This window comes from Ahaetulla prasina, chromosome 9 (assembly GCF_028640845.1).
Source record: "Ahaetulla prasina isolate Xishuangbanna chromosome 9, ASM2864084v1, whole genome shotgun sequence".
Classification (NCBI taxonomy): Eukaryota; Metazoa; Chordata; class Lepidosauria; order Squamata; family Colubridae; genus Ahaetulla; species Ahaetulla prasina.
Window position 1 is genome coordinate 27769011 of NC_080547.1, and position 18447 is coordinate 27787457.

At 40.3% G+C, this 18447-nt stretch overlaps 1 protein-coding gene across 1 annotated transcript; it reads left to right on the forward strand.

The window, feature by feature from the left end:
• Positions 1-18152, forward strand: ATP6V1B2 (ATPase H+ transporting V1 subunit B2). Its single transcript, XM_058194428.1, has 14 exons — positions 1-148; positions 8456-8511; positions 9346-9444; positions 10220-10313; positions 10452-10529; positions 12003-12142; positions 13575-13676; positions 13944-14041; positions 14282-14405; positions 15865-16015; positions 16716-16798; positions 17027-17131; positions 17458-17587; positions 17906-18152. Exons 1-14 carry the CDS (start codon positions 25-27, stop codon positions 18046-18048), a joined length of 1527 nt encoding a protein of 508 aa, XP_058050411.1. The 5' UTR covers positions 1-24; the 3' UTR covers positions 18049-18152.
• Positions 18153-18447: the final 295 nt, after the last annotated feature.

Here is an 18447-nt window from a genome sequence, read left to right on the forward strand (position 1 = left end):
ACGCGGCAGTCCAGACGGGACAAGATGGCGGCGATGCGGGCTATTCGGGGGATGGTGAACGGTGCTGTCTCGGAGTTGAGCGGCGGAGGCGCGACGCGGGATCAGGCGGCCGCTGTCACCCGCGATTACATCTCTCAGCCCCGCCTCAGTGAGTACGGGGGCCCGGCATCGCCTTAGTGCCAAGAGAGCTTCTCCTTTTAGCCCTTTATGGAGCTGGAAAAAGACCAGCGGGGGAGGCGCACCTCCGCCCGGGATCCCTCGGATAGGCTCGGCTTCTTCTCTCCCGAAAGGGGGAAAGCTAAGATTTGTTCACTGGGCAAGAGGAGAGGATCCGCCTGGTTGCAGCAGGTCCAACTTTGGCGCCCTCTATTGGATTGCAAATCTCATGTTGGCTGGGGATGATGGGCAATTTTGTCCGTGCGTTGTGATGATGCGGGGGGGGGGGCGGGAGAGAGAGAGAGGGCGATGCAGGAGCTCTTCTTGGGTGCAGGCTGGGATGCAGCCCCTCCTTTTTCAGGTCTCATCCTGGCATCAAAAAGGATGCCCCTATCCTTCTGTTCTGTGCATTTGCCCGGGAAGGGAATGCAAGCCTTTCTTCCAGAGGTTTCCATGCCCCAAAACCCTGCAGTGAAGACCGGACCTTGTACCAGGCCCAGCTTCTGCCTCCTTTTCCCTGCTTCATGCCCATCATCCTGCAGGAAGAGCCTCTGTGTGACCTTTCTGTTTTCTCTCCAAGGATGTTGAGTGTCTCTTTCTTGAATGCTTCCTAGGTTGGCATCAGACCCACCAGGCCCTCCAGGCTAGGCCCTCCTTGCACACACAAAGAGCACTGCAGTGCCAGTTTCTGCTGGAAGGCCTTCCTTCCAAGTAAGGCCAGTGAAATCTAGGATGGCTTATTTTCAAGTAAACCTCCCTTAGCTAGAACTGACTGTCCAAGGGTAGGGTAGATTGCCATAAAATAAAATAAATCCCAAGGTGAAGAGATAATTTTGGGAGTGGAGAGGCCCAAAGGGGGCTATATTGCAGTGCCACCCCCTGCAGGATCAGATAAACTGCTTTATGGCACTCCGTGCCCATTCTCTTAACAGTACATATGCTTCAGTAAATGATTCCTCTTCTGTAATTTCCTTGGTTTTAATCTGAGGCAATAACTCGCATGATTTTATCATTTTTTCGTATCCCCTTCACGTCTTTCTCCCCCATTTTTTAATATGGACTGTCTTCTCTTTCCTTGGTCAGCTTATTCCCCCGTGCTGATTTGTGCATGAAAGAAACCACTAGAATGCTCTTGTTCCACCACTGACGGATTGTCTTTGTCACTCATAATATTGCTGCCCCTTGAAGCTGATTCTCTCCCTGCCTGTTTTTTTTCCTCTCTCTCTCTTTCTTAAAGGTTCAAACAGAACCATCCTGGTTTGCTATTAAATCGAGAAATGAGAATGAGAGATTGTGAAACCTTCTGACTAATAGATTCTGGCTAAGCCTCAAGATCATGTGATACACTGCAGGCTTGCGTGAAAGCAGTCAGTGGAAGCAAGATGGCTCTGGCATTCAGAGGTTTCGCTCTCACATCCCAGTGTGTGAAATGCTCTAGGGATGAGACACACTTTCTGGTCTTTTGGGGTATAGGTTTATTGTTGCTAGGTGAAATGAAGGAAAGATAGAAACGAGTTAATTTAAGAACAGTTCCAACATTGCTGCATGAGACAGCTGGTTTTATTCATTTCAGCCTGATCTGGAATTGCCTTGGTTGCCTTTAGATCAGGTAAGGGAGAGGAAATGTAGAGGCTGACCTCTTCAGATTGTTGAGCTGGCTGGTTATTTGGCAATTTGCCACTCAGCTATAATGGTGGTCCTTGCATAAGGTGGTGCACAAGTTTACTGTAGGCAATTAAATCAGATGTAAAGTAAAATAGGCTCAGTTATTCACTGGGAAAGTAAGCTTGGTTACTATTCAGATCAGAACAGGGATGTTCCTGATGCTGATCTTGTTGCTTTAAATCAAAGGCAGTGTGACAGCAAATAAAGTTTTACAATTGTGGAACTCCCAGAATGGGGATATCCTGTGTTGCGGCAGTGAAAAATAGCTTCATGGATCCCATACAGATACAAGAGTGGGTTGAACAGAAACATTCCAACAACAGAGAAATGTTTTTTAGAAGCACATCTAGTTTGCTTTATGAAGATACCTTTACCTATATAGAGGTAATTTCCAGGCAAGGGTAAAGAAATCTAATTATGTAGATGGAAGCCAAGGTTTCTCTTTTTCTTAGTAGTCTCTTTTCTCTCTTTGCATCTCCAGAGAAGATGTTGCTGAGGAAGCTGTGAAATGTTATATTAAAGTTACATTAGAGATAATTCCTTAGTTGAATAGAGGTTTGTGTATCCTCCCATCCTGTCTTTTCAGCACCTCCATGATCCTGAATCTTACCAGTAATAGTATTATTTCCCTATACTCAGAGATGTATCTTGTATTTCTGTATATTTTTATTTTTTTATAAATAACTCAAGGTAGCAAATGTATCTAATATTTCTTCCCACTCCTGCTTTAATTTTTCTAAAAGAAAAATAAACCTTTCCAGTCTTCAAGGAGATCAAAAACACATATCAGCTGTGCTGCAAAGCCACACATTTTAGCCCCCAGAATTGTTTACTTTCAAAAGTGCATTCCAAGCATTTTTATATTTCTAGAGTACAGGACTTAGCCCTGTGCTTTGGTTGCGAGGTTGCCCACGTAGGAAGGAAGAGTTAAGCTTAGGTGGTGGAGAAAAGGAGACTTAGAGTGGGAAGCACCTCAAGACTTTGCTTTCTAGTAAATGCATTATTTGTGGCTATCCTCACTCATTCTTTTTAAGAATATGTAAGACTTTCCTGTGACAGAAAATGCCATGCCCTTGAGATTTAAAATGCACATATCAGCCAAAAAATGTTGCCTTTGGCCAATCCTTGTGTGACACAAGCATCCGAATATCTTTAGTTAAGGGGTTCAGCTTTTAGATATGGTTCTTCATCTTCAACAGAATGAGAGAACGAGATATTTCTGAAAAGAGTGAAGAGACAGATGCAGATGTTGGATGTGGAGGAAATTCATTTAAGCAAGAGGTAATCCACTTTCTTTCTCAGATAGTACTGCAAACTAGGATATAAATAAATAACTAAGTCTGGAGTAAGATACTTGAGGCTCAGCTGATTTGCCTGCAACTTTCTTGCTGAAAGAACTTCAGTGTGTTTGCCAGCAATGTTGGCCAAATTTGGAAGGATTAATCGATATTAGCCACATGGATTCTGACTTGGTCTTCTGTGGCTGGTTGTTGCTTTCTTAGAAGCGTAGGGTCCTTACTGTACACTGGAATATTTGGATTTTTGTATGCGCAAACACACAGGAAGGAAATGAGATTGTTTGGAGAGTGACAGGAAATAAATCCTTCTCCCTAAAAAAGTGGGGGGGAAAGACAAAATGTTCAGGAATTAATCATAAGATTTATATTGTAGTTGTACAGAATTGGCCTGGATAGCCACATTTTAACTAACTTCAGACTTATTTGTGGAGGTTAGGGGTAAAATTGGGTGTTCGTGTATATCGTTTCTGCAGTTACAAGGAATATGTTATCTAGGATAACATGTAAGACTGTGCTTATGTTGTAAATATTATCTGAAAATTATCGGTAACTTTACTGTTAAGCCTGCTTTCAAACAGCATCCTAGATGATACCTTTTGAGGGACTTCTAAGAGACTGGGATTTGCACTTTGGCAATATTTTAGCAGAAATAGTTTGCAGTTGTGCAATAGCTGTTAAGGATGTAGCTAACACCCAAATGTGGTAGAGATTGAAGGAAAAAATCTTGTTGATTGGTCTCCAGTTGCTATGAAACACACACACACACACTGTAGATATCTGTTTTACCATACACATCTTTTGAACAGCAGAAGAATATGTACAATGTTAAAACATTTAAGGTTAGGGTTAAAAAAAACCAATTGTTTTAAAATATTTAAAAGATGTACACTTTAACATTGTTTTGATTTAAAACCCAAGTATTATCAGCATAATTGGTGATACTGTAAAAACGTCTTTACCGTACACCAAAAACTTTGTTACAAATCCACCAGGCATGTAAATATTTCTGTGTTGACACAACACAGGTAACATACTATCATGTTTGCTATAAATAGTTTCATATAGCTGTTCTTCTAGTTAAATTTGAGACATCCTCATGATAATTGCTAGCACAAATAAACGATGATAATTTTACTTATATAAAATGTTTTAATCTAGATGCAAACTGTATCATTAAAATTATGACTGGATTTACACATTATATTAAGCCAACCACCAAGTACAATGTATTATGTGACGCCTAAGAAAATAATGCTATGGGGTAGATGACCTGATGAGACATTTTGGATAAATAAGATTCTGGGTTTACCTTTCCCGAGATCAGAAGTGAATATAGGTGGTCCTTGAGTTACTACCACAATTGAGCCCAAAATTTCTGTTGCTGAGTAAGACATTTGCTGAGTGAGTTTTACCCCATTTTATGACCTTTCTGGCCACACTTGTTAAGTGAATCACTGCAGCCATTTAAGTTAGTAACACAGTTCTTAAATGAATCTGGCTTCTCCACTGATTTTGATTGTTGGAAGGTTGCAAAGATGATCACATGACCCTAGGACACTGCAACTGTCATGTCATAAATATGAATCAGCTCTGAAGCATCTGAATTTTGATCAGGTGAGTGTGGGAAATGCTGCAATGGTCATGTGAAAAATGGTCTTAAATCACCTTTTTCAGTGCCTTTGTAACTTTAAATAGTCACAAAATGAATGGTTGTACATCGAGACTACCTGTAGCATCTAATGACCATGCTGAAGGGAATTTTTGAGCAAAATGAGTTTAAATTGTCACAAAGACAAAGTGGGGTGACTAAGGAAGAACAGATTTATTCTGTCCCTCGTCCAATTTGTAAATAGCAATAACAACAATAGCACAACTAAAGCAGACTTATAATGTAGCTACTAAATGTGTGAAAATGGCTAATCTCTTGTCCACCAAATCTTTAATTGGATCTGATCCTGTTGGATTCCATAAAGATTTGTGCTTAGGTGTGACCTTCACAGGACAATCCCTTTGGCATATTTTAAGAATCGCTATTGTTTAGTGAGATTTATTTCTAGATAATTATGGATTGGATGCAGCTTCTTACTCAGTTATTCTGTCCTAGAAATAATCTGGTTTGTTCATCCTTTCCTTAATTTTGGGGGATGATGATTAATGATTACTCTTTCATCTTATGAGTCTGATAAAGCCCTTGTGCTCTTTGAAGTGCTTCTCTTTTTACAGTCATGTGGGATTAAATTGAAGCTTTTGCTGGGAAGGATGATAAAGGACCCTTATACCTTTGTGCATGCTCTTTTTCACCTCTTCCCCCATCCCTTATTCATTGTACAGTGTCTCAAACTTCCTTTCTGAATAGACTGTTGTAAAATAATTCCTGCATATCTTTTGGCTGCCTCTGTGAGCCCAGATGAACTTTTTTGCATATCACAGAGATAGTTGTGTTTCTTGTAGCCATCTTGACAATGGGAACAGGTCACAGTGCTTCACAGAATTTTATTTATTTACAAAATGACAGGGTATGTATTAACGTATGGTTGGTGGAGGTAATTCTTGAAATTTAGCATGATGAATGGATCCAGGTTCTTGTGGCATTATAAGCAAACCATGGCTTTGATTTGCTATGAAATCATCCCTTTTCATTTTAAAACCCTGATTTAAGTAAGGTATGGCATGTTATATATAAGCTCATCTAACTGACTTGTTTGATAGACCTTGGTGTAAGAACCAGGTCACACTATTTCTGAGCAGACAAATATTAGAAGACATTAGAAATTGGGCCATGCACATTTAATCTTCAGAAGCTTCTCATAGACAAGCTAAAGTGGACAGAGAAAGCATTCCTAAAACTCACTTTTACTACTCTAGTCAACAGGTAAGAAAGCTAAGGTTATCATCCAGTGAATGAATGAAACGTGGTGGTCGTTTCTAGTTTCCAGGTGGTTTTCTTTAAAGGGCGAATGAGAGAGATGCTCTAAAATTATGAGTTCTTGAGAATCCAGGATTTTATGAGGATTCCTCCAATTTTTAAAAAATCTCTGTACCCATTCAGGAGAATCAGGTACAGGTTGTCCTTGACTTATAACCACAATTGAACCCAAAATTTATTTTGCTAAGTGAGAAATTTATTAAGTGAGTTTTGCCACATGTTATGACTTTTCTTGCCACATTTGTTAAGTGAATCATTCTTGTTCTTCCTAGAGTATTCCTGCCAGTGCAGGGTCCGCTTTTCGGAACGCCACTTTGCACTGTCAGCTGCGTCTCCAGGGTGCAGGCCTGCGGCTTGTTAAGTGAATCATTGCAGTTCTTTAATTGTTATGTTAACATAGTTGTTAAGTGACTCTGGCTTCCCCATTGACTTTGCTTGTCAGAAGGTTGCAAAAGGTTATCAGAAAGCCCCAGGACACTGCAGCCTTCATAAATATGAACCACTTATTAAGCATTAACTGTAAATCACATGAATTGGCGATGCTGCAAGGGTCATAAGTGTGAAAAATGGTCATAAGTCATTTTTTCAGTCCCATTGTGACTTCGAAAGGTCACTAAATGAACTGTTGTAAATTGAGGATTATTGTTTACTGTAAAGTGTAAAGAACTAGGCACCCAATAAAATAGCCCTCTTCTTACAGGAGGGACATAGGTGTGAGAAACTTCTTTGGCAGAAGCATTGAGCCAGGCAAAAGTACAGGGATCAAATTCATATCTGGTATTACCAGTAATTCATGGTTCCTTTATATTTACTTTTTATTGGTTTCATTGTAATTTCCTTGCTATGAGTTCCCCAGAATCATTCAAAGTTTATTTATTTGACTTCATAGACTCCTAAAGGGGTTTCTGGAATTGCTAAGGTTAAGACCACACTATGAAAATTACTGATTTAAAGCAATATATGAATCAAATTTCAGTTTATGTGCAATTATTCTCCTTTTTCTGCTCCTTCTTTATAGGGGCTGATGGTGGCAGAGATAGTGCTCTATAGCAGTGGCCCCCAAGCTTTTGGACACCAGGGACCAATTCCATGGGGAGAAGTTTTTCTGTGGACCCGGGGGCGGGGGGGGGCGTGATTTCATGTGTTGCCTTCGCTTGTTTGCTCTGGCCAGTTTCTGCCATGTTGTAGACTTGTGCCAATCCATGGACCATGGGTTGGGGACCCCTACTCTATAGCACATTTTCTTAGAAAACATAAAATGAATACATTGGTTCAAACCAGTTGATCCTTGCAAGTGTCATGAATAAGAAGCAAAATGAAATAGTAACACATCCTCCAGCCATGTGTGGGCCCAACTGTGGATAGTTCAGATCCCTTTAACCCAGAGTAAGAAACTGGGATCTCAAATGTCTGCCTCTGATTGCTTTCCCACTACTGAGTGCTCAAGAAGGTGCAGATAACTGGTGCCAATGCAAATGGATATGATCTTTCCCAGCTATTCATTGAAGGAAATTCTAATGCAGAGCCATAGTGTACTCTGAGAAGATTGCAGCTTCTGATTTGTTTTCTTGTGCCAAAAATTTTGTCCTAAAGATTAAGAATCTGCAGCTTTTGAACTTGTGGTGATCTCCCGGCCCCAACACTTTTGCAGCAAAGGGTGAAACAAAGAAGGCTAGATATACTGTCTTGACAATAACATACATCCTTTTAATTAGTTGTCAGCAACTTTAGAGTTGCATCGCAGGTTGATAGTCTATTTATATGATTTTACATTTTCAGAGACTGGAGGCAAAAAAGCAGTGGCATAATAAATCTCTTTAGGGTACTTTAGCTAGCTTACAATACAGATTGTCCTCAACTTACAAGAGTTGACTAAATGAGTGTCCATTTGAAATTACAAAAGCACTGAAAAAAATGATTTATGACCATTTTCCCCACTTACAACTGTTGCAGCATCCACATGGTCATGTGATTTACATCCGGATGCTTGATAACTAACTCATATTTATGACAGTTGGAGTGTCCCGGAGTCATGTGATCCCGTTATGTGTCCTTCTGAGAAGCAAAGTTGACTGAGAAACCAGGTTCACTTAACGACCATGTTGCTAATTTAAGAGCTGCAATAATAAATGTGGCGAGAATAGTTGTAAAATGGGACAAAACTCACTTAACAAATTTCTCACTTAGCAACATAAATTTTGGGCTTAATTGCAGTCATATGTTGAGCTGTAATTGGCACCCCATATCTAGCATATGACTCGGCTAGTTGTGATCTCTTTTCCAGAGATGATCTATCAAGCATACAAATGTATTTGATGTGATTACATAGCCTCCATTATTACTTAGTAAATTTGTGTAAATTTTGACTAAGAGTGCATTTTAATGTCTTTTCTTCATTTTGGCTTTTCAGCCTATAAAACAGTGTCTGGAGTTAATGGACCGCTCGTAATCTTGGATCAAGTGAAGGTAAATTTGGGATTTGATAGGTTTGTAAAACATTTCATTTGAACTGCAGTTTTCTATGGTTGTGTTTTCCTTAATTATAGCAAACATTTCTATATGTCTAAGTGCATTTTGCAATTATCCATTTCAATGCTAGCTTGGTTGATATTGTAATGAAAATTACATTCAAACCAATGTATGGACTCTGTGTCCACACCATCCTTGTGGACAAGCATTTCTCAACATGTTCAATACAGACATGCAAATCTCATCCCATCCTTTGCAGTAAAATAACATTCATAGACAAATAACCGATGGGTTTATTTACAGAAGCATTTGAACATTCACATCAAATACAAAAGCATTATCAATGTCACTGTGGAATTTCAAACATGAAAAGTTAGACCGACCTTTCTGATATTGGACTAACAACAGCATCCGGGGCATATCTAATTTTGATTGGGAGTTTGCAGTCCATCACATTTTAAGAACATCAGTTTGGGGAAGCTACTGAATAGATGCCAGCTTTTTTCTGGGTTGAGAAAACTAGATAAATTTATCCCTTATCCATAAAATGCCATAGTAAATTTTCACTGACAGGTGGCTGTCACGCCATTGCTATGGCTGTCAGAATTTCATACTGAATGCTAGTAAAAATGATATTGGGGAAAAAACACTGGTCTATAATTATGTCTTAACAATTTAGTCTTCCTTTAAGTTTTTTCAGGTTTTAATTTAACCTTTAAATTTGAAGAAATGACCTAGATTACCCTTGATGTTCTGTGCTTTAATTTTGTGTTCTCCCCTGCTCTTAACAAAAATCTCTTGGCACAGTTGATCGTTGTTATTATTATTTAGTTTCCCAGATATGCAGAGATTGTGCATTTGACACTCCCTGATGGAACAAAGAGAAGTGGACAAGTCCTAGAAGTCAGTGGATCCAAAGCTGTAGTTCAGGTAAATTGCTTCCCAGTCATATTTCTAATTTTGCAATGAAAATAAGTTATCTGAAGTAATGAGATATACTCTTTTATAGGTAGTCCTCAAGTTATGACCACAATTGAGCCCAAAATTTGTGTTGCTAAGTGAAACATTGTTAAGTGAGTTTGCCCCATTTTATGACTTTTGTTGCCACAGTTGTTAAGTGAATCATTGCATTTGTTAAGTTAGTAACGTTGCTAAGTGAATCCGACTTCCCTATTGACTTTGCTTGTCAGAAGGTCGCAAAAGGGGATCATATGAGCCCAGGACCCTGCAACCATCATAAATATGAACTAGTTCCCAAGCATCTGATTTTTGATGCTGTAATGATCATAAGTGTGAAAAACAGCCATGTCACTTTTTTTCAATACCGTTGTAACTTTGAACGGTCACTAAATGAACTGTTGTAAGTTAAGGACTGCCTGTATTCTTACCTGCTATTTTAGGGTCCAAAAGCTTTTTTATATAAGATTGAGCTTATTAAACTGAGCTGTAATATTTTAGAAACTGTGTGCCTCCAGGCTTCTTATGAAAGAGAAGTACATTCAGTTTCTGGTCTCACAACATTTTTGTTCCAGGAAAGCTTAACATCATCTTATTTCCTGTTGGGTTTGGAATTAGTTTCGCATCAAAATAGTCTTGTGACAATAAAGCTATTTTTGAGCTGTTGAAGCTGGAGCCTAAAATAAAGGACAAGCATAATGCTATTTTTGAAATAAAAACACAAAGTAAAATATTTGCCCTTTTCTAGGTGTTTGAAGGAACTTCGGGAATCGATGCTAAGAGAACATCTTGTGAATTCACTGGGGATATCCTTCGAACCCCGGTGTCTGAAGATATGCTCGGTAGTATCAGATTTTGTTTATTGGATGGAAAACTTTACATGTGACTTGTCCTGATATCTGTTTTGTATGCAGTATGGTAGCTTCTGTGGTAATAATGCATCTCTCTCTCCCCCCCCCCTCTCATTTTGATCTTTGTAGGACGTGTGTTTAATGGCTCAGGAAAACCTATAGACAGAGGTCCTGTAGTCTTGGCCGAAGACTACCTTGATATCATGGGTATGTTTAAAATGTTTAATATAAAAATTTCACAGGAAATGGGTTTGCAGTTCTTTAGTAGTAGACTAGTATAATAAAAGAAACAGCTCAGGAAAGCAGAACTGTGTGAATGTTCAGTCGCAAATATGGAGTCAAATGAAATATGATTAAAACACCCATTCTAATCAAATTGCTGCGATCCCATCACACCAGTTGGGGTTTGAACAGATTTGAGGATTCAGTGAATGAAGTGATCGATTTGAAGATTGATTTGAAGGTTTGTTGACTACATGCATTCATCCAAATGTTCAAATCAATTCAAAAATTGGCATGTGGAATCCAAATCATATCACAAACTAAAATTAGATCTTGGCTCATTTGCACATCCCTACACAAGCTAGAAAATCAGAAGACTTCTTACGCTGTCTCTTTTCAAAGATTGACCTTATATTCTAAAGGATACTCTAACCCATTAATAGCAAGATCCAGTTTCAACACCTTGAAACTTTTAACTTGCTTTAAGTGATTGTGAGAACTAGACATTTCTTGGGTGAGGTCTTCAAGGAACACAGAAATGACTGTGTAGTCGTTTAAATAATAAAAATGCAGTGTGGCCTCAAGCTTTGAAAGTACTCCACCATTTTTAGAGGCTGTCAATTAAGAAGGAGCTTGCAGTTAGTAACTCACACAAGGCCTTGCTATGTATAGATCAAGGCCCTGAGGATCTGGCCTGTGGGGTGCTTAAATCTGGCCAGAAACAGCGAAGGACCGGCCCACAGTGCCTCTGCCAGTGAAAATGAAGCTGCCTCCCCCCGCTGCTTTTGCTGGCGGAGGGTTGCAGGAGCTGTCGCAACTGAAAATGGAGCCTAGGGGGGGCGGCCACAGCCCCCGGTCCATTTTTGCTGGCAGAGGCTGCAGGAGGCCATCATGGCCGAAAACATGCACCATGAGCAACCTGCCCATGGAGAGCAAGAACAGCAGCCTCAAGGAGATATGGAATGCCAGGCACCCCCTCGGGGAAGCTGGGCTTTGGGTCCTGGTGCCCTAGGAGCTCAAGGGCCAGGCTGGGTGCTTTCCCTTCGCTGCCTAAGGCTCTGGACAGGGGTCCTCTGTGTGGCCTGAGAGGGCCGGTGAGGCTCCTCTGGAGGACAAGGGTTTGGCACTCTCCCTGATCTCACCTTCCTCCACTGGAGAGACAATGCATGCCTCCAGCCCCACCACAGGTGCCCCAAACATGAGTGATGTTGAGCTGGCCATGCCTACCCCAGCCACGCCCCCCACCCCGGTGAAACACAGCCCTGATGCTGCTTTCAAATGAAATTGAGTTTGACACCCCTGCTATTGATGCTTCAGAAATATCTACTTCCTTAGACAAATTGCTTGAACTGTAACATGGGTACGTTGGATTTTAATATTTTTGTGGGAAATGCTGGTCATGCTTTTTTCAAAAATGCAGACTAAAATGGACTGTTTTTTTCCATTAAAATGAAATAGGTCAGCCTATCAATCCTCAATGTCGAATTTATCCAGAAGAAATGATTCAGACTGGCATTTCTGCTATAGATGGTATGAACAGTATTGCCAGAGGCCAGAAAATCCCCATTTTCTCTGCTGCTGGATTGCCCCATAACGAGGTAGGGGTTTGAATAGTGTTTTATGGAGTAGTCATCTCACTTCCTCTGCTTGGAGATGACCATATGGTCGAATTCTTGGACAGATCAAAAAGAAGAAGAAAAAACTGGAGGCCACTCTCTAGCAAGTCCTTCATGGAGCTCAAGTATAAAAACAAGCTTAAAAATAAAACTCTTTAAGAAATCCAAACGTTTAGATCAAAACATTAAGCTAAAATCATGTTGAAAGCTGAACTCCATTATATTTCATTTAAAAGCTGCATGAAATCCAAGGATGCCTTCTTGGAGATGCGGAGATGTAGCATGTAAATCAGGGGTGTCCAAAGTTTTTTTGGTGAGGGCCAAATACAGAAAAATAAGCAAAGTCCCGGGCCACACACTTTCCGTTGATTTCTTTAAAGAAATATTCATTTTCCCACCGTGTTTGAAATCTTCTACACTCACTTGCTATCTTGCGTTTCTTCGGTGCTGCCATTTCTGGTGACTCGTGGTAAATATTTTTCTTTGCTTAATTTTGTTTAGTGGAGAAGCACCTTTTCTGTGACTGGCTCCATCTAGTGTTGAAACTGAGAAGTGCAACAGAGTTGAGCTCAAGCGCCATGTGCGGGCCATATTCAATTATATTTTCAGAATTTGCTGCGGGCCAATAAAAACTGACCCGCGGGCCACAGTTGGCCCGCGGGCCGTAGTTTGGACACCCCTGATGTAAATGCTGCCAAACCAAGTATAAGCAGTCCTTGACTTATGACCAGTTGCTTAACAACCATTTAAAGTTATGATGCCCAGAGTACCCAGCGGTCCTGTGATCATATTTATGACTGTTTGCAGTGTCCTACAGTCATATGACCACAATTCATGATTATTTTTTTTGCCAAAAACCCATTTTTTTACTTTTGGCTTCTGACAAAAGGTACCCATTGCAGGCAGTGGACTTGCTTAACAACCAAGTCGTTAATGACAAAAACTTGTTGTAATAATGAGGTTGGTAACATGATGACCTCCTTAACTGACATGACTTTATGACTGTCATTCTGTCGGGCACAAAGATTCAGGACCACATTTTAAATTCTAGTTTAGCCCATTTATTGTTCATGCCTACTGACAAGAATCTAATCAACTAATGGTCAAATCTAAATTGGCGCTAAATAAGAGTTAATAGAATTCAAGAGTAATTGGACTTGAATCAGTTGTGAGAACATAATGACTCTAGGCTGATTACTCTCTTGACTCCATCCTCAGGCTCTACCTATGTTCTTCTACATTCCAGGCTCAATTAACAGAATAATGATATCAATTACAGTCACACGTCAAAGACTACCTGTATTAAAGCAGTTATCCTCATAAATGACACTTGGATAGCATTATCATCTACATTCTTCCTAATAATCAACTCTTTATTACACTGAAGTCATACATTGCCATTTTTTTACCCCAGATAGCAGCTCAGATCTGTCGTCAGGCAGGCTTGGTGAAGAAATCCAAAGACGTGGTAGACTACAGTGCTGACAACTTTGCCATTGTATTTGCTGCGATGGGAGTAAGTAATTAAATGCATGCAAAATTATTTTCTCCTTCATTGCTAAGAAAAATGGGCACCTCCATGGGAAAGTAACTTGTCCCCATTTCTCTGAGACTGCTGCCAACTTTGGGCAACATTTTTTTTCTTTTTTGCTAAAAAAATAAAAATCGGGGGAAAAGACAAAATTTACGAACGTAATAGGCATCTTTATGCCTACTACATGTTTACAGTGATATTTTCTGTAAGCTGAGTTTGGGTCAACTTCATTTCCTTGCTTTACTGCAGGTGAACATGGAAACAGCTCGATTTTTCAAATCTGACTTTGAAGAAAACGGATCCATGGACAACGTGTGTCTGTTCTTGAATTTGGCTAATGATCCAACGTAAGTGGACTGGAATCTTCATTCTTGGATTTTGTCTGGTATATTAATCATATTACCAAAAGTGGGGCCTTTAATATTAATTGTGTAGGCATTCATGGAACATCTAAGCCTATTGGTGACTGAAAGAGGAGTCAAGTCCTTGGGGCACTGGATGCATTTGTCTTCTCGTTATGTTCAGGCAGTCTTCAGGCAGAAAGCCATTCCTTCACTTTGGCATATGTTTAATGTTATTTTTTCCAGCATTGAACGGATAATCACTCCTCGTCTTGCACTGACTGCTGCAGAATTCTTGGCTTATCAGTGTGAAAAGCACGTGTTGGTCATTCTGACAGATATGAGTTCCTACGCAGAAGCTCTGAGAGAGGTACATATTTACCATATTTTTCAGAGTATAAGATGCACTTTTTCCTCCCCTAAAAGAGGGGGGAAATTTGGGTGTGTCTTATACACTGAATGTAGCCCCGTCCACCCATTGGCCCTCACCCTTTGGCTTCTGCCTCCTAGCAACTTACCTCCTTGCAGCAAGCAGCAAACTGCAAACAGCCCGTTTCAGCTTCAGCACAGCCTGATTAGCACAAGCAGTTGATTGTCTGTTGGATCAGCCGCCCGACTCTCAGCTGTTTCAGGCTGCAGGAATTTGCCATTGCCTATTGCCGCACGGGCCTCCTGCAAGCAGGCAAATTGCTGGGAGGCAGATTTTTTTTTCTTGTGCTAATCAAACTGTGCTGAAAACGAAACTAAAGCAGACTGTTTGCTGTGCTGGGAGGCAGAGTTATTGTGACTGTTTTGTGAGTCTTATTTTTTTCTTTGTGTCCTTCTATTGTAAAATTTCTGTCTAGAATCAACAATTAGCTGGAATTTAAAAAGCATTTCACTAACTTAATTAAAATGTTACCTGAAGGAAAATAAAGAGAGCGGGAAAAATCTTTACATCTAACAGACTGTGCTGAATAACTTACTGATTTTTACAATACCAATCTTTGCAAAGAAAAAAAGTTAAAACAGTTCCAAACGTAAAATTTCATGTTATTTCCCATATCCATGCACTAGCGTATATCTTATTTTCCTCCCCAAAAAAGGTAGGTGCGTCTTATAGTCCGGAGCATCTTATACAGGGGTGAAATGCTCCCGGTTCTGACCAGATTGCCCGATCCGGTAGCGATGGCGGCGGGTGGTTCGGAGAACCGGTAGCAAAAATCCCTGCCCCACCCTCTGCCCATGCCCAGCTGAGCCGCGTGATCATGAGAGGTGGTTTTTTTTTTACTTTTAAAAGCATTTTTTCTTCTTACCTCCCCACCATGCCACACCCACAGAACCGGTAGTAACAAATTTTATATTTCACCCCTGGTCTTATACTCCGAAAAATATTGTCTATTGATTAGACAACTGTTGAACTGTGCAGCCAAATATTTTCCCCAGCTTGAATTTTCTAGCTTGTAAGGCACAAAATTAACTAGGAATCTGAAGGTTATGGTTTTTTGAGAAGAAGAATTACTACAGAATATTCTGACATTATTGTCTTTCATATGAATGAATGAATTCAAAAGGGTATTTAATAGAAGTGTGCGGTATTCAGATCCTCAGTGGGTATGAAAACCCTTTGCATGCCCATCAGCTAGATTCTGGGTTCAGGAAAATATTTCTTTATGTTAAGGAGGTGGCAAGAGTCTTAATTTTCACAGAGAGATCAGAGGGATGAAAAGTAGTGATCCTCTGGTGTGCAGGGCCAAAGGATAAATCAGAAAAGGGTAGCTTTGGGGGCAGATTTTTTTTTTTATTTTATTTTCTTGCTACTGCTGGTTATTTACCCTCGTTTCCCAAAGGTCTCAGCTGCCAGAGAAGAAGTCCCAGGCCGGCGTGGTTTTCCTGGTTACATGTACACAGATTTGGCCACAATCTATGAACGAGCTGGACGAGTAGAAGGCAGGAGCGGGTCCATTACCCAGATTCCCATTCTTACCATGCCCAATGATGGTAAGTGCTCTTTCAGGCTTATTTTTAGTCCTGGAACTTCTCTCAACCTCTGCATCTGATGCTACATACCTTGCCCTGCAGGCTAAGATTAAATGCATTAAGCCTGATAGGCAAACATTTCACAATTCAGACACTGATGCTTTGAGCATCTGGGCAGCTGTGTTTTGTAACTCCAGGAGTTTCTTGCACAGCCTTCCTAGGCAAGGGAAGGGTTTTCCCCCAGCATTTGGTGGTTCTTGCTTTTCCCAGCAGTCTCCTTCATTAATAGATCTTTGTATTTGGATTGCCTTTCCTTTTCCTTCTGCTTAGGCAAGTGTGTCACAGTGGCTGGATTTATAGTTCGTGCTCAGTAATAAATAAACCATAATGTCTGGGTTCACTGAACACACCAAGATATAAATAGCAATAGCACTTAGACTTATATAGCACTTCACAGTGTTTTAAGCCCTCTCTAAGTGGTTTACAGAGTCAGCATCTTGCACCAACAATCTGGGTCCTCATTTTACCCACCTCGGAAGGACGGAAAGCTGAGTCAACCTTGAGAATTAAACTGCTCGCAGTCAGTAGAATTACCCTGCAATACTGCATTCTAAACACTATACTATCACAGCTCTTGTGACTCAATAGATTGCATGTGAAACAGATCAGTAATTAGTCATGTAATTTGCACAGAAAAGCTTTGATGCAACTTCTCTTGCAGATATAACGCATCCTATTCCTGATTTAACGGGATATATTACAGAAGGCCAAATCTACGTAGACAGACAGCTGCACAACCGACAGGTTAGTATTTCATGTTGTAAAATACTGCTTTGTGCCTTTTATGCATGAAGTCACTGGTTTGATTGTCCAGGAAGGAATTATCAAAGAGCCTGTCTATTTGCCATCTCTTCATTCTTTCATGATTACTGGCTTCACTTTTCACAGAGCCTTCTTCAGTCCATCATTCTTCCCTGGAAGTCACATTTCCAAATTTTCAGAGCTGTTGTTAAAACCTGGTTCTTTTTTCAGATTTACCCACCCATCAATGTACTTCCTTCTTTGTCTCGATTGATGAAATCTGCTATTGGGGAGGGAATGACCAGAAAGGATCATGCTGAAGTATCAAACCAGCTGGTAAGTGGAATTACGAAAAGAAGTCCATAATTCCACCATTTTCTTGCATTAAACAGCTTCTCTTGCTTCCTTTCTTTCCTTCTCTCTTGCCTTTATTGGATTTATTTTTTTTTACTTATGGAAAAAAATCTTCAATAAAAAAATCAAGCTCTCAATTTTTTTAATGAAAGGTAGGATCCCAATAAACCATAAGTATATCAATTGCCTTTCATGCCAGAAATAATCTCAAAATTCCTATGAGGTTCATATTGTTTGAAATATAGAGACATGTTTCTTAATAAACTTCACAGTTCTTTAATTTAGTGTTTTGTTTTGTTTTTGTCTAGTATGCCTGCTATGCCATTGGGAAGGATGTCCAAGCCATGAAGGCAGTAGTAGGAGAAGAAGCACTTACTTCTGATGATCTTCTCTACCTTGAATTTCTGCAGAAGTTTGAGAGGAACTTCATTGCTCAGGGTAGGGATTGTCTTTCATATTTATTTATTTATATCCTGCCTTTATTATTTTTACCACTAAAGCAGCAAACACATATGATACTCCTTCCTCCTCCTGTTTTCCCCACAACAACAACCCTGTGCGGTGGACTGTGCTGTGAGAGTGGCTGGCCCAGTCACCCAGCCTGATTTCATACCTAAGGCAGGACTAGAACTCACAGGCTGCTATTTCTAGTCTGGTGCCTTAACCACTAGATCAAGCTGACTCTTGGATGACGGGACAGTGGTGTTGTTTCATTTGGATCTCAGCGTGTGACCCTGCTCTTTTTTATTGTTTCAGGGCCCTATGAAAACCGCACTGTTTATGAAACATTGGACATTGGTTGGCAGCTGCTACGTATTTTCCCCAAGGAGATGCTGAAGAGGATTCCTCAGAGCACTTTGGCAGAGTTCTATCCCCGAGACTCCACTGCAAAACATTAGCTTGCACCTTTTGCTCCCTCCCCAAAATACTGGATTCCCCCCCCCTTCCCTTGTGTTGGTGTTTACTTGTCAGCCCTGTAATTAAACCAAGAATAAGTGACATATTTGTGCCAGTGTTGCTGATGTTTTAAAATACGCTCCTTTTCAAACACTGGTATCTTGAGTGGTTTACATATACTGGGAGGAAAGTGTGTATTTTTAGAATTATCTTTGCTTTCTTGCAAGGGGTATTTTTCTTCTTTATGTGTTCATGAAGGAAGAAAGTACACAGAGCTGGCTGCTGTGCCATTTTTGGACTGTTGGAGCGTAAGAAAAATCATCTAGTAATGAAGGAAAAAGTTAGACCCATCAAAAATTGAGAAAAGTTGTATTCCTTGGTCAGGCCATCCTTGTCCACTT